The 20,266-nt window shown below is 47.5% G+C and overlaps 1 protein-coding gene across 1 annotated transcript; it reads right to left on the bottom strand.

Annotated features, from left to right (window-relative positions):
• Positions 1 to 1,800: 1,800 nt before the first annotated feature.
• Positions 1,801 to 6,687, bottom strand: LOC123147402 (tyrosine--tRNA ligase 1, cytoplasmic). Its single transcript, XM_044566640.1, has 9 exons — positions 6,296 to 6,687; positions 5,023 to 5,306; positions 4,827 to 4,923; positions 4,548 to 4,653; positions 4,303 to 4,385; positions 3,703 to 3,848; positions 3,447 to 3,552; positions 2,879 to 2,938; positions 1,801 to 2,195 (listed from the first exon to the last, which is right to left on the bottom strand). The coding sequence occupies exons 1-9, from the start codon at positions 6,599 to 6,601 to the stop codon at positions 2,175 to 2,177; spliced, it is 1,209 nt and encodes a 402-aa protein (XP_044422575.1). The 5' UTR covers positions 6,602 to 6,687; the 3' UTR covers positions 1,801 to 2,174.
• Between the last annotated feature and the right edge of the window lie 13,579 nt (positions 6,688 to 20,266).

Consider the following 20,266-nt stretch of genomic DNA (forward strand, 5'->3'; position numbering starts at 1 on the left):
TACAGGCCACTGTCTATTCAGGCCTTTGATCAATTCCAAGAAGTGCAATTAACAATGAATCAGACCAGATTCTCCAACAATGATGATACATGGCAGTATACTTGGAACTCTATTAAATTTCCGGCTGCCAAGTTGTACAAGACTCTAATGCAGGGGGGAATGGTTTCTCCCATTTTTAACAAGATTTGAAAATCTTCAGTTGTCCAGAGATACAAAATCTTCTGCTGGTTTCTTGCACTTGAAATATTGAATACCAGAAACCTTCTCCATAGAAAGTCCTATCTACCATCCTACCTATGTGAACTTTGCAATGAGAATGTGGATGAGACCCCCCCCCCCCCTTCACCTTTTCTGGGATTATAAGTTTGCCCTGCAATGTTGGGATATGACCACTCCCAACAAAGAAAAGGAGATACTTCGGTTCTCTAGGAAATCAACTTGGCTTTGAACGAACTACCCTTTGGCTTGGCTATGAGCATAGTTATTACGAGTTGTTGGCATATCTGGATGCAGAGAAATAACATAATATTCAAGCGTATAAACCCCAGCATCACCTCTTAGAAATTATAAGTCAGGAAAGATCTAGAGCTGCTCAAATATAGAGCTAAGCAGCAACTACATCAAGTTCTTCAAGGATGAATTGAGTCAAGACTAGTCTGATTCTTAATCATTATTATGTTTCCTAAAAAAGGCGTTGGATAGATGGATTCATCCATCACCTTGTAATTTCTTTTTTTTTTGTACATAACTGTTTTTTGGGTTATATGAACCTAAAAAAAGAGAGGTTAGTAAAGGAATCACGAGTATGGTGATCTAGCAGTGATGGTTATATGGTGTACTCGGGGAGGGATCCAAAAGTCAGACATGTCACACACAAATAAATGATTGCGCTATAAAACGTTTGATAGAGGAGATGATTACTTTAAACAATAGGCACGAGTGCACACGTTAGATCTGGTCAAATGGGCAGAAAAACTTCATAATCTTTGTCCAATTCGCCGCCATTGTGGTTTTGCTCCTATGTAACATACAATGACAACACTAGTCACGATGATAGCTAATAAGCTCACCATGTTGATGTGCTAAGGTAATCATATCAAGCTAAATTATAGTGCATGTGCATCCAAACACATAAGAGCAACTCTAGTAGACTGTATAAACCGGTACTGCAAAATTGTTTTAGGGTCCCCCTGAAACGATTTTTGCGGGAACTTTAAGGTCCCAGCTGAACTAATCCACCATAGTTCATTCTGTAAATTTAAAAAACCAATTCGCGCTACAAAGTTCACAACACAACCAAAGTTCATATACATAGCTAAACAATGAAACCTAGGAAGGCCGACTCAATCATCAAGGTCGGGGTAGAACTCCTCCGCCGACTTGCAGCAAGCATGGGTGTAAGCGTGATCCTCCCTTTACGGTAGCAAGCCTATCTACGGCTCCTTCTTCTCCGGCCACCACCATGCACTTTGCGGCAAGGAGCTCCGCATCCGCCGCCCCCCGCCGGCGAACACCACCAGCCTTGGATTCGCGAGAAACGAAAAGAAACGAGCGACTAATTGCTTACCAAAGAAAGCTAAGGAGACGAGAGGGACGGACTGCGGCAGAGCTTATCCCATACGCGAACCATAAAAAGCCCCCAACCACGTATATATAGCTGACGGGCAGGCTTGGACTGCGTGTAAAGATTTACAAGCAAAATTCAAAAAAATTACAGGCCGGCAAGGATATAGCGTATCTGCTAGATAGTGCAAAACTCCAAAACGCGAGCAACCAAACGATGTGACACAGCCTGGGCACTTGAAACCAAACGAACCGAAACAAGAACCAAACTCGTATGGAAGCATGCCAGTCAATGCGCTAGTAAGGGCCACGCAGATGCACAGACCCTATTGAACGGACTGACAATTGACAAAATCAGTCGCCTGATTTAATGCGTTTACCTTAAATGTTAGCTACAATGTCACGCCAAGCGTCTTATAACTTCTCAATTGAAGGTGACACGCAAAGATATTGTACACTGATCAACATAATCACGACAGTTTCTGATGCATATCAGCAATAGAGGTATTAGTATTGCCAAAAATTGTGCCCACGAAACTCTGCCAACCAAAATGTGTATGCTTCCATTGTCTGTTGGGTGTCCATGTAATGACCAGGAAGGTATTTGCTCCTCAATTGCTTACCCTGTACTTCTGCAAAAGAGTAGGTGTCCGGATTAAATTCCTTGCAAAGTACTCGCAGATATATCTAGAACCCATAAGAGTTTGAAGTATTGATTACCGTGAGAAAGAGTATTGATTAAATTCCTTGCAAAACACACATTCGAAGTCAAACTGAACAAATGCACTCAAGTATGCACAGCTATGCCTACTGAATAAAATATCACCGACAACATGGTCAAAAAGCAAACGGATATAGTGAAGACGTGTTCTCGTAGCGTTCTTTCCTGTCCTCATGTGTCAACGTGCCTATGTAATTCTTATAACAATTGCGGTTTGTTCCGCTGCTTTGAGTAATATATTCAGGTGGGGACATACCGCCCCCCCCCCCCCCCCCCCCCCCCCCCCGCGGGCGATTCTCAAAAAAAATGGCTCAAGATACTGATAATGTACTAGAAATCAAAATTCCATTCGTTAGATTCAGGGGAAATATATTAACCCATTGTCAGAATCGGGGGAAATTTATCTAGATATATACCATTTTTTCAAAATGAAACCGGCAACTTGCTGTTATCATTCACTTCAGAGCAGAAGCACAGGGGATGAGGATGAAATAAGTTGCAAAGTCTTAATGTGTCTGGAGTAAGTTACATAACCAGATAACAGCCAGCATTCTATTTTAACATTCATTCATGCAAGTGGGTACAAAGTTGTACCTTAACAGTATTGAGGAGAATTTTGGCTTCACTGCTGCTGTTGAAGTGGTCACGAACAGGCTGAAAAGTGTAAAATGGTATTAGGCCAAACAAATCTATACATGAATAAATATGAGACATTACAAATTACTACCTCCGTCCCAAAATATAAGATGTTTTTGCAGTTCAAATTGAACTGAAAGAACGTCTTATATTTTCAGATGGGAGTAGTATATCTCTAAAAAGGAACTTGATTGAAAAGAAAACACAGGTGTCCAGATTAATAATTGCATTAATAGGCCACAAGATTGACACCTCCACAATAAAAGTAATCCATCGACACTATTTGCCAGGTATGGCACAAAATATGAGATATGCAGCGACAGAATGATAAAAAAATAACAGAAACCATCTCAGGCATTACAAATTCACAATACAATTTACTAAATAATGAATTATGAAAAATACAGCAGTGGAACAAATCAAAAAACAAACAGAAACTGGTAATGCTCTGAGAGTGCATAAGTTAATGACTCGTGAAAGACTGCACCACCTTACTGAAGAAAAAAAACATGATAAAAACTATTACCTTCAATATTTCATTGATCGCTTTCGCCAAAGCAGGTTTAACGTCGGCAGGATGCAAACCACCCGCTTCATAATCAGCAACAAGCTCATCCATGGTTAAAAATGTCCTGTTTCAAAGCAAGCATGGTTATAACTCCAAACAAAAAAAAGTCAATAGTACAAAACTTTCAACAGAGATTAACTAAGGTGTGTGTGTTTATTCAACCAACACAGATAAGATTTTTAAATTTTTAGTAAGTCCAAGAAAAGAATATTACTTGTTACCGCCATTGTTTTCTTTGCGGACAACCTCAAACTTGTCAAACCAAGGGAAAACAATGTACTGGATGTACTCCAGGCACGGATTTTTATCAACAATTTTGGGAGGACAGAAAGCTTGCTTTATCTTCAAATTTACCTGAGCCTGCAATAAATTTGGTTAGGGTACAATATCAGCTCAGGAAAAGGGCAAAACCTTGACAAACAAATTTTGCTCTATAAATTCCAGCTTGAGAAATTGATAATATCATGACCACATGCCATCTACAAGATCAATTGAACGACAAAGACAAGTTCTAAGCAAATGATGAACACAGTGCAGACCAGACTGAAGTGGTAGAACTTCTAAAAATGCTAGAAATAACATGTCTACGCATATCAAGAGTAGAAGTATTTTTTAAATCGCCAAACCTAACATCCAAATATGCTGGTTAGGGCTTCATTTTCTTGCATGGCAAACAAGGACCATACCCTACAATATCCTAGCCAAGTAATATCTTTCAACATTCAAACATCTCTGGATGAGGTTGTATGGAATGATTAGGTGGCATAAGCTTTTGAAATAAATAAAGGTTGTTCATGAAGAGAAAATTTAGAACCTCATCATCTTCCATAAAGATAGCCGATGTCGGATCACTCTTTGACATCTTCTCCTGGCCTTCTTTGAAACCGGGGAGCATATCTGTAATTCATGTTAAGGAACAAAAAAAATTATACGACCTGGCAATGACACACTACAAAGGAATTCTAACGACATAACCACCGAGACACATATATCAATATATTAAGACAAAACACACTGCAGAAAAAAAATAAACAACACAGCAGTGGCAGATCAGGATACGATGTGACAGAATAATTGGCTTGTTTTTCCTTTTGATGTCATCGCAATATTCCCTTGCTAACATGTTAACCTTCCTTTGGTCCATACCCAACTGGCATATGTCCGCCTACAAACAGAAACAGATTAGAGAGAATCAATGACAATCTAAAAATCTAGAATAAAGGTATACCACCCTACAATATCGAGTGAAATAGAAATATATCAATAGCCTTACTTAAATTATGTGAATGGTTAAACTAAAATTTTACAGAGCGGTGTCTGCAATATAAATATACTAACCTTCAGGAAGAATATATCAGCACACTGCATGCAAGGATAGAAGATCTGTGCAGCAGTCAATTCCTCATTGTCAGAGCGACCCATAATCGTACAACACCTGTGAAGTAAGGAAAAATGAAATGGCAAAATTATGTTTGAGTTCGAACTTTGGAAGTCAAGAATCATCTGGATGCATATGCAATTTAAATGGCCGTACCTCGTTATTCTTTTGATATTATTTTTCCTGCCAATGTCCATTACAAGTGGCCAGTATTCATTTGCACGCCTATTAATTTCCTCTGAAGACCATAAGAATTCAACACCATCAAGGTTCATACCAGCTGCTTTCCATATTTCAATCATGTAGCGCCCGACAGTCTGGATTTTTTTCAGATCACCACCCATTTTGTTGTTTAGCTGTGCAAACCAGTCTGCTATCCAGATTTTCACTTTGCATCCCGCTCTGATCATCTTGTTAACATTAATTGTCTTCACAACACCCTGTGAATACAATACATGAGAATGTCTATCACCAGCAAGTCCTATCAGGTCTTGCAATCTGACAGTTTGCGCATATTGGCCTCATTGCATCACTAAAGTAACCATTTTCACAATGTGTAGTACTGGCATCATAATAATTGTGGAAGCACATCAAGAATTGCTAAAGGCACGTGTAAGATTAACATTTATACTAGGATGTTTCATTCTTATTATTAATCTTATGGAACAACAAAGCAACGAAATATGGGAGCGGTAAACTCACTAATCTTTCTAGTTTGACAGAGCCGGAGAAATCAAGGCTGGGTATTATAACCACAACCTACTGGCGCTCCCATACAGAACGAATCAGGATAGTGCTCCTTATTTTCAGGAGCTTTTATTGCTGACTTCTTTCTAGTTTTATTTATGCTACTATTTTGCACACTCTCTCTTTGTTCTCTGAACTAACACTTTTCTTTTGGTTTCTTATTCTTCAAAGACTTCAGCAGTTTAACCAAAAACTACTAGCACAAATATAACCACCCAGTCATCTATAATCAGCACATGCTATTTAACTAATCTGATGCACAATTGCACATATGATTAAGAGTTAGAAAAAAAATCAAAATTCGACTACTCCCTAGTTTTATGGATAGCAGAAATAAGTAGGCTAGGCATACATCTAGTGTAAGCATCCAGCTAGGTAATACCATGCTAAGTGATAACCTTCTTGTTTGGGTATTAAATTAGCTGGTCAACAAAGACCTAGAGTACGACTGTAGACACATATCACAACATGAATGAACATGATAACACCACCCGAACAGGTAACAGCACACTTGATAGTCATATACTGCACTCATAAATTTGGTAACGATGTTAGTTGAAATCCGAGATTCCTGTCCAAGAACTCTTCCTGACAACCGAAGGTATCCTCCTGGATGCTCCTGACCGAGTCGCACATTCGATCCGAAGTTATTAGATGGGAAGGCGGTAAGTTTCCGTCGAACCTGGGCAATGTGCATTCGGCCAGAGGGCTCGAACCCGTCGTAGCAGATAGGGACGGGCTTGTTCTGCAGCAGCCGCTTGAGCTCGTCAGGCTGAATACACTCCTCGCCTATGCTCATCAGCAAGTCGAACCGCTCGTCCAGGCTCAATGCCGCCACGCCCCCCGCGAGGTCTTCGGCGGCGGCGGCGGCAGCGGAGGAGGAGGAGGCTGCAGGGGAGGCATCAGGAGCCGCGGAAGGTTCCGTTGATGCCGCGGCGGGGGCGGAGGCCTCTGCGGTGACAGCGGCGGCAGCCAGGGAAGTGTCCATGGAGGTGGCGGCGGCGGCGCCGGGGGGGGGGGGGTGGCGGATGACTGATTTGGAGACGGCTAGGGTTTTACGCGGCTCAGATCGAGAGATGGATCTCGTAGTTCTGCGCAGACGGGGGTCACAAAGACGTGATCCATACGTTCCCTGAAAAACAAAAAACGTGGCCCGTACGTCAGTGTAAGTGGCCGATATACGTGGGCCTAAGCCAAACATGGGTTGTCTTTCCTCGGACTGGTTGTAACGGGGAGTATTATATACTAGTATCACCGGCACATGACAGACTCACCGGCATGCGGTATATGTGGAGCGCCAGATTTATAGAGACATTCACTTATGAACTGTACGATGTCACGATGCATCTCGGTCCTGGTCGATGATGAGATGACACAACAATTGATATCAACCACGGAGCCCGGCGCAAAGAACTGGTTGTTCACATTGATGGAGCTTTTCTCACATGACATATTTGTGAAACTTTCAGTTACATTGTGGGCGATCTGGGCAGCTCGTCGGAAGGCAATCCAGGAAGGTATATTTCAAAGCCCTCATGTGACATACTCCTTTGTCAATAGGTTTATTGAAGAACTTGGAATGATCTCTAAAAAGGAAGAGACAAGGCAAACTATAGCTCCAGTTCAAGGACGAGCTCTGAGGCCCAAGGCATCACCGACGGGCTTTCACAAAATCCATGTTGATGCAGCAACCCACCAAGGCAGAGGCGGGGCTGTTTCAGCTATTTGTAGAGATGGCGATGGTAATTTTATTGGCAGTTTAGCGCTGGTAATAGTAGGGGTTCAGGACCCAGCTACACTTGAAGCCATCGCGGTGAGGGAAGCCCTAGCACTTGCGGCGGATATACATGTTCGGAACATGATAGACTCTTCGGATTGCAAGCAAGTAGTTATGGATATAAAGAGCGATTCAGCAGGAAGATATGGAGCGATCATTAGGGAAATCAAGCTCCAAGCAACACTTTCCAATTGTAATTTTATTTTTGAAAGTCATAGGGTCAATATAGAGGCTCATAAACTAGCCAAGCACTCTCTTACCCTTGGTCTGGGACATCACATTTGGTTTGGCCAATTCCATGACCAACGATGTATCTATGGTATGTGATGAATAAAGCTTGGTTTTCCCCTCAACAAAAACTAGTATCATGCATATGATACTACATCCGTAATGCATAGTTTCAAATGTTGTTATCATAAAGGACTATATTTATTGCCATGCATGACACAAAGTAGCACATCATTTAGTATGATACTCAAGTCTCTCTTTCTTCATTTAATATTATGCACTTCATCAAAATTGCTTAGTTGGCATACATGATACTATGTATGATACTCCCATTACGGGCAGCCTCATAATCCTAAGATATATTAGATTTGCACGCGCAATGTTTTGGCTCTCTCGAAATAGGTTTTCGCCCTGCTTTACAAATAGAGCAACGATCCATATAATCCATGTTCGAACAACACCCGACAGATAACGACTGGGGCCACAACACAGTCAAACCCAAGAAAGTATAAAAGAAATAAAAAAGAAAAAACCACCTAGTGGCAACCCCGTAGCGGCACTACGAGGACGATAGTCGACGCGCCGGAGCCAAAAGCGCATCCATCATCAAGCCAAGTCGATCGCGATCACACTGCCTTGAGAGCGGGTGCCAGTGCTGCAGGAAAGCAAAGAATTTGAAGGAGTCAGATGCCTTCCTTAGAAAAACCTTCTCGATCACCATCTTATTCCTAGTCGTCCAAAGAGTTCACGACATCGCCACAAAAATAAGCCAAAATAGGCGGCGATGTCGTGACGGCTGTAAAGCTCTATGTTGGAGAAACTCCGCGAGATTTAGTGCCTCCCAGTCAGGCCCCAACGCCTCGCGGACGTACGTCCATAGTACCCGAGAAGAGGATATGGGTCCCAGTCTCTGGTACCGCATAGAGAGGGCATAGACCATCACCAGGTTCGTGTTGCTTAAGTACCTCTATCCCCGAGGGGAGGTGACCCCGTAGAAGTTGCCAAACAAAAATCTTAATCTTTAAAGGTACGGGGGCTTTTCATAATGGGGACATCCAGGGAGTGGCAAGCGACGGGCAAAGGGCATGGTATGCCGTGCTCACTGAAAACTCCTCCGTCGACGCGAGCCGCCATGATACCGTGTCCGGATAATCCGGAAGCACGAGTGGTAGGGCGGCCCACAGTCTAGTCCAGTTGTTACTCTCGGCTTGTCCAAAGGTGCGATGAAACCTGATGCTCCACTGTCCAGCTTCGAAAGCCGTAGACACTAGGCGGGACGGATCCACACATATCGAGAATAGGCCAGAGAAGGAAACACGTAATGGCTCAGTACCCAGCCAGGGATCCAGTCAAAATTGGATCCCTTTCCTGTTCCCTAAGGAGAAGGAGATCCCTAGGCGAATGTCCTCCTTGATCCTTTGGATGGCTCGCCATAATTGTGAGCCATCCATCCGGTTGCATGCCAAGAGCGGTTCTCCCCTAAGGTATTTCGCCTAAATGCGCCATAAACATAGTCCTCCCTCGCTGCATAAGATCCGCCAGACCCATCTCAACATGAGCGCAACATTCATACGACGGGAGGTAATGATGCCCACTCCACCATAGTCTTTGGGCATGCAAATATCCGCCCACTTTACCATGTGGTACTTTTGGGCGGCCATTGGCCGCCTGCCAAAAGAACCTAGCGAGATCCTTATCGAAGGCACTATGGACGCCCTCCGGTAGGATATACATCCCCATCATGAACATGGGGAGGCTCGCTAGATTGGAACTAATAAGGATCGATTTGCCCCTTTGGAGGTAAACCGTCCTCGCCAGGGCTCGCCCCGAGATGCCACTCACCCCACTAAAGGATCGAACGCACTCGTCAAGATCTTCGAATCTGCCATCGGCATCCCCGAGTAGGTAATGGGGAATGAGGTTAGTCTACAGTTTAGGTTGTCCACAATCCTTTGTTGGTCCTCTGCAAGGTAGCCCAAGATGATGACCTCGCTCTTCTCAAAGTTAATCTTGAGTCCCGACATAGCCTCAAAGCACAGGAGTAGGAACTTAAGATTAACTATGTCGAGGGCGGATCCTCCCACCATAATCATGGTTTCATCAGCGTATTGGATATGGGTGACCCCTCCTCTCGGAATGAGGTGACCAACAACTCCCGAGAGGTGGCCAACCCTCCTAGCTTTGTCCAGGATTCCCGCCAGCGCGTCTACGACGAGATTGAAGAGACGGGGGGATATCAGGTCCCCTTGCTTCACTCCCGCAGAGGACGAGAAGAATGGCCCCACCTCACTATTAATGTTAATCGTTGTGTTGCCAGACCGTACCAACTGCATAATCCAGTTGCACCATCTGTCCTCGAAGCCTCTGCGCTGCATGACTAGCCGCAGGAAGTTCCAGTCTAGCCGATCATAGGCTTTCTGGAAGTCCAGCTTGAGAAAGACACCCTTCTGCCCATGCGATCGCACCTCGTGGACAATCTCGTGAAGGGGGGAAATCCCGTCATGGATTTGTCTCCCTTTTAGGAATGATGTCTGAAGTGGGTGATTCATCCTCTCAGCTACCGGCACGAGTCTAGTCGCGCATACTTTAGAGAAGATGCGCTCCAGAATGTTGATAACTGTGATAGGTCTGAATTGGCGAATGTCTGTCGCCCAAACTACTTTGGGGATCAGGGTGATGAGACCAAAATTTATGCACGCCATGTCAAATGTTCCGATGTAGAATTCATGGAACATTGGCATGATCACATGTTTTAGGACATTCCAGAATTTCTGGAAGAAGGCAACCGGCAAGCCGTCCGGCCCCGGTGCCGAACCCGCCTTCATCGAGGCGATCACCCTCCCCACCTCTTCCGGTGAGAAAAGGATAGTTAGTTCCGCATTCTCATTGTCAGATACCCTGTCCGCTAGGGGCCAGAAATCATCCACCAAGGATACCCCACCCCAGGGTTCCACCGAGAAGAGCCCCTTAAAAAGGTGTAAATATGGGTCCTAATCTCATCCGAGTGCTCGAGAAGGGTGTCCCCTTCCCGAAGGCACGGGATGAAGCACTTCTTGTGCCGCCCTGATGTTGCCAGAACAGCTCCTCCCCCTTGAAGATCTCCATTAGGAAGGCTTCAAGGGAGTACCGCCGCAACCAGTCGTTATCCGATAGACCAGCTGAATCAGTAGTCGCGTCCAGGGCCTTAATCTGGTCCAATAGAGCCCCTTTGCGGGACCTCAGGGCAGCACCAAGGTTGGTGCCCCAACCCCGCATAAACTGGCGGGTGGTTTTAGAGAAGTGATGCCAAACGTCTGTGGCACAGAATACCCTTGGTGGGTTATTTGACGCCTGCATCCAACGATCCTGAACCATCTCGACGAACCCCGGCTACAGAAGCCATGATGGTTCAAAATGGGAGCGCCTAGATCTCGGTGGAGACCCTTCCCCTGATGTAAACAGGAGTGGAACGTGGTCGGAGCTGATCCATGTGATCGCCCGCAGTGGACATAGTGGGAACATAATCTCCCACTGCATAGACACGAGGACCTGATCCAGCACACTCCGGATAGGGTCCATCTGTTTATTTGTCCATGTGAACCTAGCCCCTACCCGGGCTATCTCATGTAGGGCCATCTCAGCTATGGAGTCGTTGAACATGCGCATACGTCGTCGATCAATGTTGGGCGAGATTTTGTTCGCTTCACGTCTGATAAGGTTGAAGTCACCCGCCACCACCACTGGGAGCATGCAACATTCCACCTTATAATGCAGCTCGGCCAGGAACACCGTCGACTGCCCGTGATCTACCGGGCCATAGACAATGATCACCTCCCAACTGAGGTTCACACGTCGGTCGGTGATGGACATACTAAGGAAAAATTCCCTGCGGTCCATATCCTCCACTAAAAAGAAATCCTCCCTGACCCCCAAGAGTATGCCTCCAGACAACCCAGACGCCGGCAGCCATTGCCAGGCAAATGGGTGTCGAGAGAGCCCCTATAACTCCTGAATGGAAAAGTCATGACGAATCATCTCCTGAAGACCTACTATGTCGATATCTTCCTGCCGGATGTAGTCAATCAGTTGGTGTCAGCGGCCCAGGTTGCCGATGTGACGCCCGGATAAGCAAGCTACAGTAACCTCTGCTAATGACGCCATGTCACCTCCGTTACTATCGCTATTCTCGCGTTAGTTCAAAACGATTCGAATTCAAATTTGAATTTTTGGTAAACAAACAAAGTTTTCAAACTTTAAAACAAAATGTTCGGACCGTGTCAAATATTGCATAGATAATTATGATGAAGTAAACACATTTTTAGAAAATGCATAAATATTTTAAATTGAATAAAACAGAAAGTAAAATAAATAAAAAGAAACAAATGAAAGGAAACAAAATAAAACAAAAACAACAGACACCCCCCCCCTGCTGGGCCAAGTGGCCCAGCTGGCCTCCGCCGCCCGAACGGGCCGGCCCAACCGGCCAAAGGCCCAATCGGCCAACCCCACTCCTCTCCTTATCCCCCCGCAACCCTAGCCGCCACCCTACTCGTCCACTCCCCCCCACTCGCTCCTCCCACGTTCCCTTCTCTCCCTCGTCTGGATCGAGGCAGGGGAGCCAGATCTCGCGTTGCCGGTGTCGCCCGTCACCACCCCCCCCCCTCGCCGGACGCCTCCTCGCCTCACCCCGAGTCGCCCCGGCGCCCGTCCACACGCCGCCCTTGATCTGGAGTTGGGACTCGGTCCCGACGCCACCACCGCTTGGAGTCCCCCTCGCCGGAATCACGTCGCCACGCCGGACCGATCCGCCACCGCCCGGAGCTCCACGCGCCTCCTCCCCGTCGCCCGGTCGTCCCCGACCTCCCCGAGCACACTGCCAAGACCCTACAACCGTCGTGAGCCTCGGCCTCTCCCCCTCTCTCCCTCCAACCGTGACCCCCTCTCCGGCCACTGCCACCTGTGCCAGGACGACCGCGCCCACGGCATGCGCCCGTGGCCGCGCCTCGCACGCGCCCCGTCCCGTGCGCGCCCACCGTGGCCACGCCCCGCCCCGTGCGCGCCCACCATGGCCGCCTTCCCCCGCTCTGCTGTGGCCTCGCCGGCCCGCCCCCCCCCCCTCCCCACAAACCCTCGCTCCGGCTCTGCCGCGCCATGGCCGCCCCCTTCCCTTCCCCGGCGACTGCGGCCGCCCGTTGCAGTGGCCGGCGACGCCTCGCCGTTCCCCCAGTTGGCTTGGGCGGGCGCCCATTCGGGCTGGCGCCCGTCGCCTGCACGCCCGAACCCGATAGGCCCCTAGGGGCCTATGACAAACGGGGCCCGTGCCCCAGAACGTTTTATAAAAAAAGGAATTAAAATAAAAATGAATTAATAAAATTAATAATTAATTAATTAGTTAATTAGTGAATTAATTAACTTAATTAATCTTGTTTAATTAACCTAATTAACTATTGATAATTAATTAAACTATAATTAGATTAGTTAAATCCTAATTAGTATAAGCAGAGTATGACATGTGGGACCCACACGTCAGGTTGACCAGTCAACTCTGTTGACTGCTGATGTCAGCATGACATCATGCTGATGTCATTATTCCATTTTCGAATTAATTTAAATAACTAATTAAATTCCAGAAATTAATAAAATCTTTAGAAAATCATAACTTTTAATCTGTAACTCGGATTAAATTATTTTCAACATGAAAGTTGCTCAGAACGACGAGACGATTCCGGATACGCAACCCGTTCGTCCGCCACACCCCCCTAACCTATCGAACTCGCAACTTTCCCCCTTCGGCTCCTTTGCCCGAAAACACGGAACCCCGGGAATACTTCCCGGATGCTTCCCCCCTTCACCGGTATCACCTCATACCGCGTTAGAACACGTCTAGCTCTGCCTGTTATCCTGTTATGCACATGCTTGCTATGTATTTACTGTTTCTCCCCCCCTCTTCTCTTCGGTAGACCCCGTGACGATGTTGATGCCCCAGTTCGACTACGGAGTTGACGACCCCTCTCTCTTGCCAGAGCAACCAGGCAAGCCCCCCCCTTGATCACCAGATATCGCCTATTCTCCTCTATACTGCTTGCATTAGAGTAGTGTAGCATGTTACTGCTTTCCATTAATCCTATTCTGATGCATAGCCTGTCATTGTTGCTACAGTCATTGATACCTTACCCGCAATCCTAAATACTTAGTATAGGATGCTAGTTTATCATCATTGACCCTACATTCTTGTCAGTCTGCCTTGCTATACTATTGGGTCGTGATCACTCGGGAGGTGATCACGGGTATATACTATACATTCATACATACTATACAGATGGTGACTAAAGTCGGGTCAGCTCGAAGAGTACCCGCGAGTGATTCATGGATTGGGGGCTGAAAGGACCTTTGTCCCGACGGCCCTTTGTGTGGATCTTTGTGGCAGAGCGACAGGGCAGGTTGAGACCACCTAGGGGACAGGTGGGCCTGGCCCTGTTCGGCGTTCGCGGATACTTAACACGCTTAACGAGATCTTGGTATTTGATCTGAGTTTGGCCATTTGGTCTATACGCACTAACCATCTACGTGGGAGTAGTTATGGGTATCCCGGCGTCGTGGTATCAGCCGAAGCCTTCTTGACGTCAGCGACGGAGCGGCGCGCGCCGGATTGGACCGCGTAACGTGACTTCCTTTGTATTGGAGGTTGCTAGGTCTGCTTCCGGCCGCCCTCGCAACATGCAGGTGTGCAATGGGCGATGGGCCCAGACCCCTGCGCGCATAGGATTTAGACCGGCGGGCTGACCTCTCTGTTGTGCCTAGGTGGGGTTGCGACGTGTTGATCTTCCGAGGCCGGGCATGACCCAGGAAAGTGTGTCCGGCCAAATGGGATCGAGCGTGTTGGGTTATGTGGTGCACCCCTGCAGGGAAGTTAATCTATTCGAATAGCCGTGATCTTCGGTAACAGGACGACTTGGAGTTGTACCTTGACCTTATGACAACTAGAACTGGATACCTAATAAAACACACCCTTCCAAGTTCCACAGACACCCCGGTGATCGCTTTTCCACAGGGCGACGAGGGGAGGATCGCCGGGTAGGATTATGCTATGCGTTGCTACTGGTGATGCTACTTGGAGATACTACTTGGAGGACTTCAATCTACTCTCTTCTACATGCTGCAAGTCGGAGGCTGCCAGAAGCGTAGTCTTCGATAGGACTAGCTATCCCCCTCTTATTCTGGCATTCTGCAGTTCAGTCCACTGATATGGCCTCCTTACACATATACCCATGCATATGTAGTGTAGTTCCTTGCTTGCGAGTACTTTGGATGAGTACTCATGGTTGCTTTTCTCCCTCTTTTCCCCCTTTCCCTTCTACCTGGTTGTCGCAACCAGATGCTGGAGTCCAGGAGCCAGACGCCACCATAGACGACGACCCCTACTACCCGGAGGTGCCTACTACTACGTGCAGCCCGCTGACGACGACCAGGAGTAGTTAGGAGGATCCCAGGCAGGAGGCCTGCGCCTCTTTTGATCTGTACCCCAGTTTGTGCTGGCCATCTTATGGAAACTTGTTTAACTTATGTCTGTACTCAGATATTGTTGCTTCCGCTGACTCGTCTATGATCGAGCACTTGTATTCGAGCCCTCGAGGCCCCTGGCTTGTATTATGATGCTTGTATGACTTCTTTATGTTTTAGAGTTGTGTTGTGATATCTTCCCGTGAGTCCCTGATCTTGATCGTACACATTTGCATGCATGATTAGTGTACGATTGAATCAAGGGCGTCACAGCCGAAGCCCCTAATGTTCTAGCATAGGAGCTTCATATGGAAACTTTGCTGGAATCACTAGGCCCCTCGGGTGGGGCCTAGCTAGCCCTCCCGCCCAGGGCGGGAATGGGCATTTGTTTCGATGGACGGCCGTGCCGCCCCCGCTTAATGGGGGCATCGCCTGTCGTGTCAGCGCTAACACCTCGGACTACCATCGTCTATTCAGAGGGATGGAGTCACGTAGGTGGTCTTCCCCCAGGGCCCTCCCTACTGGAGGGCCACTTGGGGTGTCAAGCCGGTTGGACGGCCGGCTCAGGCCCGATCCAGCCCCGGGCTCTCTATGCCCAGAGCCATATGGGGTCGAGGCATCCACAGCCCGCTGTTCAGCATGGGCCCGGGCCTCAGCAAGTGCACCATCGAGCCGCTCTCTGGCACAAATGGCCGAAATCTGCTCAAGTCGGGGGCCCTTCTCACCCCGAAACACAATATCACAATCCGAAGTAACGTCGCCAAGGTGTGCCATCGGCACCGAGTCAAGAACCACAAATCGAGAACCGCAATAAGAAGGCCCCAAGGGACTAGAGGGAGAGGGTGGTGTCGTACCTGGAGTGAGGTCGCGTGCTACCGCACGCATGGCCGCCATCTCAGGAACCGTCAAGACCCGGCCATTTGGAAGGGTCCAGGACAGGCAGAGACGGGCGCTCTGCCTAGACGCCACAGCCAGAGAAGTCACCACCCGAGTGTGGGGGCTGGGCACGGGAGAGTCGGTGTTGACCATGACCAACCCCACACCCGGTGGAGGCGGCGAAGTGGCCTTGCACAATCCCAAGCAAGGTGGCGGTGGCGTAGCAGGGACCATGGCCGAGGAACCCACAGCTGGCGATGGTGGGGTCCCATGCGAGCGAGAGTAGCACACCACCCCCGGTGAGCGCGGGGAGGACGACGGGCACACATCCATCCCCACACTGTCAGTATCGTCCTCTAGATCCATGGTCGTCAAAGGATCCAGAGAGGTGGGCCTCCCCATCGCAGGTGGCGGCGATGTTAGACCGGTCCCAGTGAGAGCGAGAGCGGCAACCCCGACCCCGCCCCACCCACACGGGTCGGGCTCAGCTGGGCGGAGTCCTGCACCGGAGGGTCATCATCCTCCTCATATGATGACTCATCAGAGCCCTCCACGCCCCCATCGTGTCAATCGTCGGAGGGAGCCGGAGGCGAGGGAGGCGGGATCACTCCCGACCGGCTCTCGAGCTCCTCCAGATCAACCTCGTAGGTGAGATGCATGCCCTTCTTTCCAAAGTAGAAGATCAAGGAAGGGCCATCCACCTCGGTCGACATCAGACATAGAACCTCGATACGTGCTACCTCTTGAGCAATGCGTTAGTTTTCCCTTGAAGAGGAAAGGGTGATGCAGCAAAGTAGCGTAAGTATTTCCCTCAGTTTTTGAGAACCAAGGTATCAATCCAGTAGGAGGCTACGCGCAAGTCCCTCGCACCTGCACAAAACAAATAAATCCTCGCAACCAACGCGATAAGGGGTTGTCAATCCCTACACGGCCACTTACGAGAGTGAGATCTGATAGATATGATACTATAATATTTTTGGTATTTTTATGATAAAGATGCAAAGTAAAATAAAAGGCAATGAAAATAACTAAGTATTGGAAGATTTAATATGATGAAGATAGACCCGGGGGCCATAGGTTTCACTAGTGGCTTTTCTCAAGAACATAGGTATTTTACGGTGGGTGAACAAATTACTGTTGAGCAATTGACAGAATTGAGCATAGTTATGAGAATGTCTAGGTATGATCATGTATATAGGCATCACGTCCGAGACAAGTAGACCGACTCCTGCCTGCATTTACTACTATTACTCCACACATCGACCGATATCCAGCATGCATCTAGAGTATTAAGTTCATAAGAACAGAGTAACGCCTTAAGCAAGATGACATGATTGTTGGAAATATGCCCTAGAGGCAATAATAAAATGATTATTATTATATTTCCTTGTTCATGATAATTGTCTATTATTCATGCTATAATTGTGTTATCCGGAAATCATAATACATGTGTGAATACATAGACCATAACATGTCCCTAGTGAGCCTCTAGTGGACTAGCTCGTTGATCAACAGATAGTCATGGTTTCCTGACTATGGACATTGGATGTCATTGATAATGGGATCACATCATTAGGAGAATGATGTGATGGACAAAGACCCAATCCTAAGCATAGCACAAGATCGTGTAGTTCGTTTGCTAGAGCTTTTCCAATGTCAAGTATCATTTCCTTAGACCATGAGATCGTGTAACTCCCGGATGCCGTAGGAGTGCTTTGGGTGTACCAAACGTCACAACGTAACTGGGTGACTATAAAGGTATACTACAGGTATCCCTGAAAGTATCTGTTGGGTTTACACGGATCGAGACTGGGATTTGTCACTCCGTATGACGGAGAGGTATCTCTGGGCCCACTCGGCAATGCATCATCATAATGAGCTCAATGTGACCAAGTGTTTGGTCACGGGATCATGCATTACGGTACGAGTAAAGTGACTTGCCGGTAACGAGATTGAACGAGGTATTGGGATACCGACGATCGAATCTCGGGCAAGTAACATACCGATTGACAAAGGGAATTGAATACGGGATTGATTGAATCCTTGACATCGTGGTTCATCCGATGAGATCATCGTGGAACATGTGGGAGCCAATATGGGTATCCAGATCCCGCTGTTGGTTATTGACCGGAGAGTCGTCTCGGTCATGTCTGCGTGTCTCCCGAACCCATAGGGTCTACACACTTAAGGTTCGGTGACGCTAGGGTTGTAGAGATATTAGTATGCGGTAACCAGAAAGTTGTTAGGAGTCCCGGATGAGATCTCGGACATCACGAGGAGTTCCGGAATGGTCTGGAGGTAAAGATTTATATATAGGAAGTCCAGTTTCGGCCATCGGGAAAGTTTCGGGGGTAATCGGTATTGTACCGGGACCACCGAAAGGGTCCCGGGGGTCCACCGGGTGGGGCCACCTATCCCGGAGGGCCCCATGGGCTGAAGTGGGAGGGGAACCAGCCCCTGGTTGGCTGGTGCGCCCCCCATGGGCCTCCTCCTGTGCCTAGGGTTGTAAACCCTAGGGGTGGGGGGCGCCCCACCTGACTTGGGGGCAAGTCCCCCCTTGGCCGCCGCCCCCCCTTGGAGATGGGATCTCCTAGGGCCGGCGCCCCCCTAGGGGCCCTATATATAGTGGGGGGAGGGAGGGCAGCCGCACCTAAGTCCCTGGCGCCTCCCTCTCCCCTCGTAACATCTCTCTCTCTCTCTCTCTCTCTCTCTCTCTCGTTGGAGCTTGGCGAAGCCCTGCCGAGATCACCGCTGCTTCCATCACCACGCTGTCGTGCTGCTGGATATCCATCAACCTCTCCTTCCCCTTGTTGGATCAAGAAGGAGGAGATGTCTTCCCAACCGTACGTGTGTTGAACGCGGAGGTGCCGTCCGTTCGGTGCTCGATCATCGGTGATTTGGATCACGACGAGTACGACTCCATCAACCCCGTTCTCTTGAATGCTTCCGCTCGCGATCTACAAGGGTATGTAGATGCACTCCCCTCTCCCTCATTGCTAGATGACTCCATAGATTGATCTTGGTGGTTCGTAGAAAATTTTAAAATTCTGCTACGTTCCCCAACAATGGTATCAGAGCTAGGCCTATGCGTAGTTTCTATGCACGAGTATCACACAAGTTGTTGTGGGCATTGATTTTGTCAATTTACTTCCCTTTACTAGTCTTATATTGATTCGGCGGCATCGTGGGATGAAGCGGCCCAGACCGACCTTACACGTACGCTTACGTGAGACTGGTTCCACCGACTGACATGCACTAGTTGCATAAGGTGGCTAGCGGGTGTCTGTCTCTCCCACTTTAGTCGGATCAGTTTCGATGAAAAGGGTCCTTATGAAGGGTAAATAGAAATTGGCATATCACATTGTGGTTTTGGCTTAGGTAAGAAACGTTCTTGCTAGAAACCTATAGCAGCCACGTAAAAACATGCAACAACAATTAGAGGACGTCTAACTTGTTTTTGCAGCATGTGCCGTGTGATCTGATATGGCCAAAAGGATGTGATGAATGGTATATGTGATGTATGAGATTGATCATGTTCTTGTAATAGGAATAATGACTTGCATGTCGATGAGTATGACAACCGGCAAGAGCCATAGGAGTTGTCTTAATTTATTTATGACCTGCGTGTCAACATAAACGTCATGTAATTACTTTACTTTATTGCTAAACCGTTAGCCATAGTAGTAGAAGTAATAGATGACGAGACAACTTCATGAAGACATGATGATGGAGATCATGATGATGGAGATCATGGTGTCATGCCGGTGACGACGATGATCATGGCGCCCTGAAGATGGAGATCAAAAGGAGCAAAATGATATTGGCCATATCATGTCACTATTTGATTGCATGTGATGTTTATCATGTTTTACATCTTATTTGCTTAGAACGATGGTAGCATAAATAAGATGATCCCTCGCAATAATTTCAAGAAAGTGTCCTCCCTAACTGTGCATCGTTGCTAAGGTCCGTTGTTCCGAAGCACCACGTGATGATCGGGTGTGATAGGTTCTAACGTTTGCATACAACGGGTGTAAGCCAGATTTACACACACAATACACTTAGGTTGACTTGACGAGCCTAGCATGTACAGACATGGCCTCGGAACACGGAAGACCGAAAGGTCGAACATGAGTCGTGTAGAAGATATGATCAACATGAAAATTTTCACCGATGATGACTAGTCCGTCTCACGTGATGATCGGACACGGCCTAGTTGACTCGGATCATGTATCACTTAGATGACTAGAGGGATGTCTGTCTGAGTGGGAGTTCATTAAATAATTTGATTAG

This window comes from Triticum aestivum, chromosome 7A (assembly GCF_018294505.1).
Source record: "Triticum aestivum cultivar Chinese Spring chromosome 7A, IWGSC CS RefSeq v2.1, whole genome shotgun sequence".
In the NCBI taxonomy this organism is placed as follows: Eukaryota; Viridiplantae; Streptophyta; class Magnoliopsida; order Poales; family Poaceae; genus Triticum; species Triticum aestivum.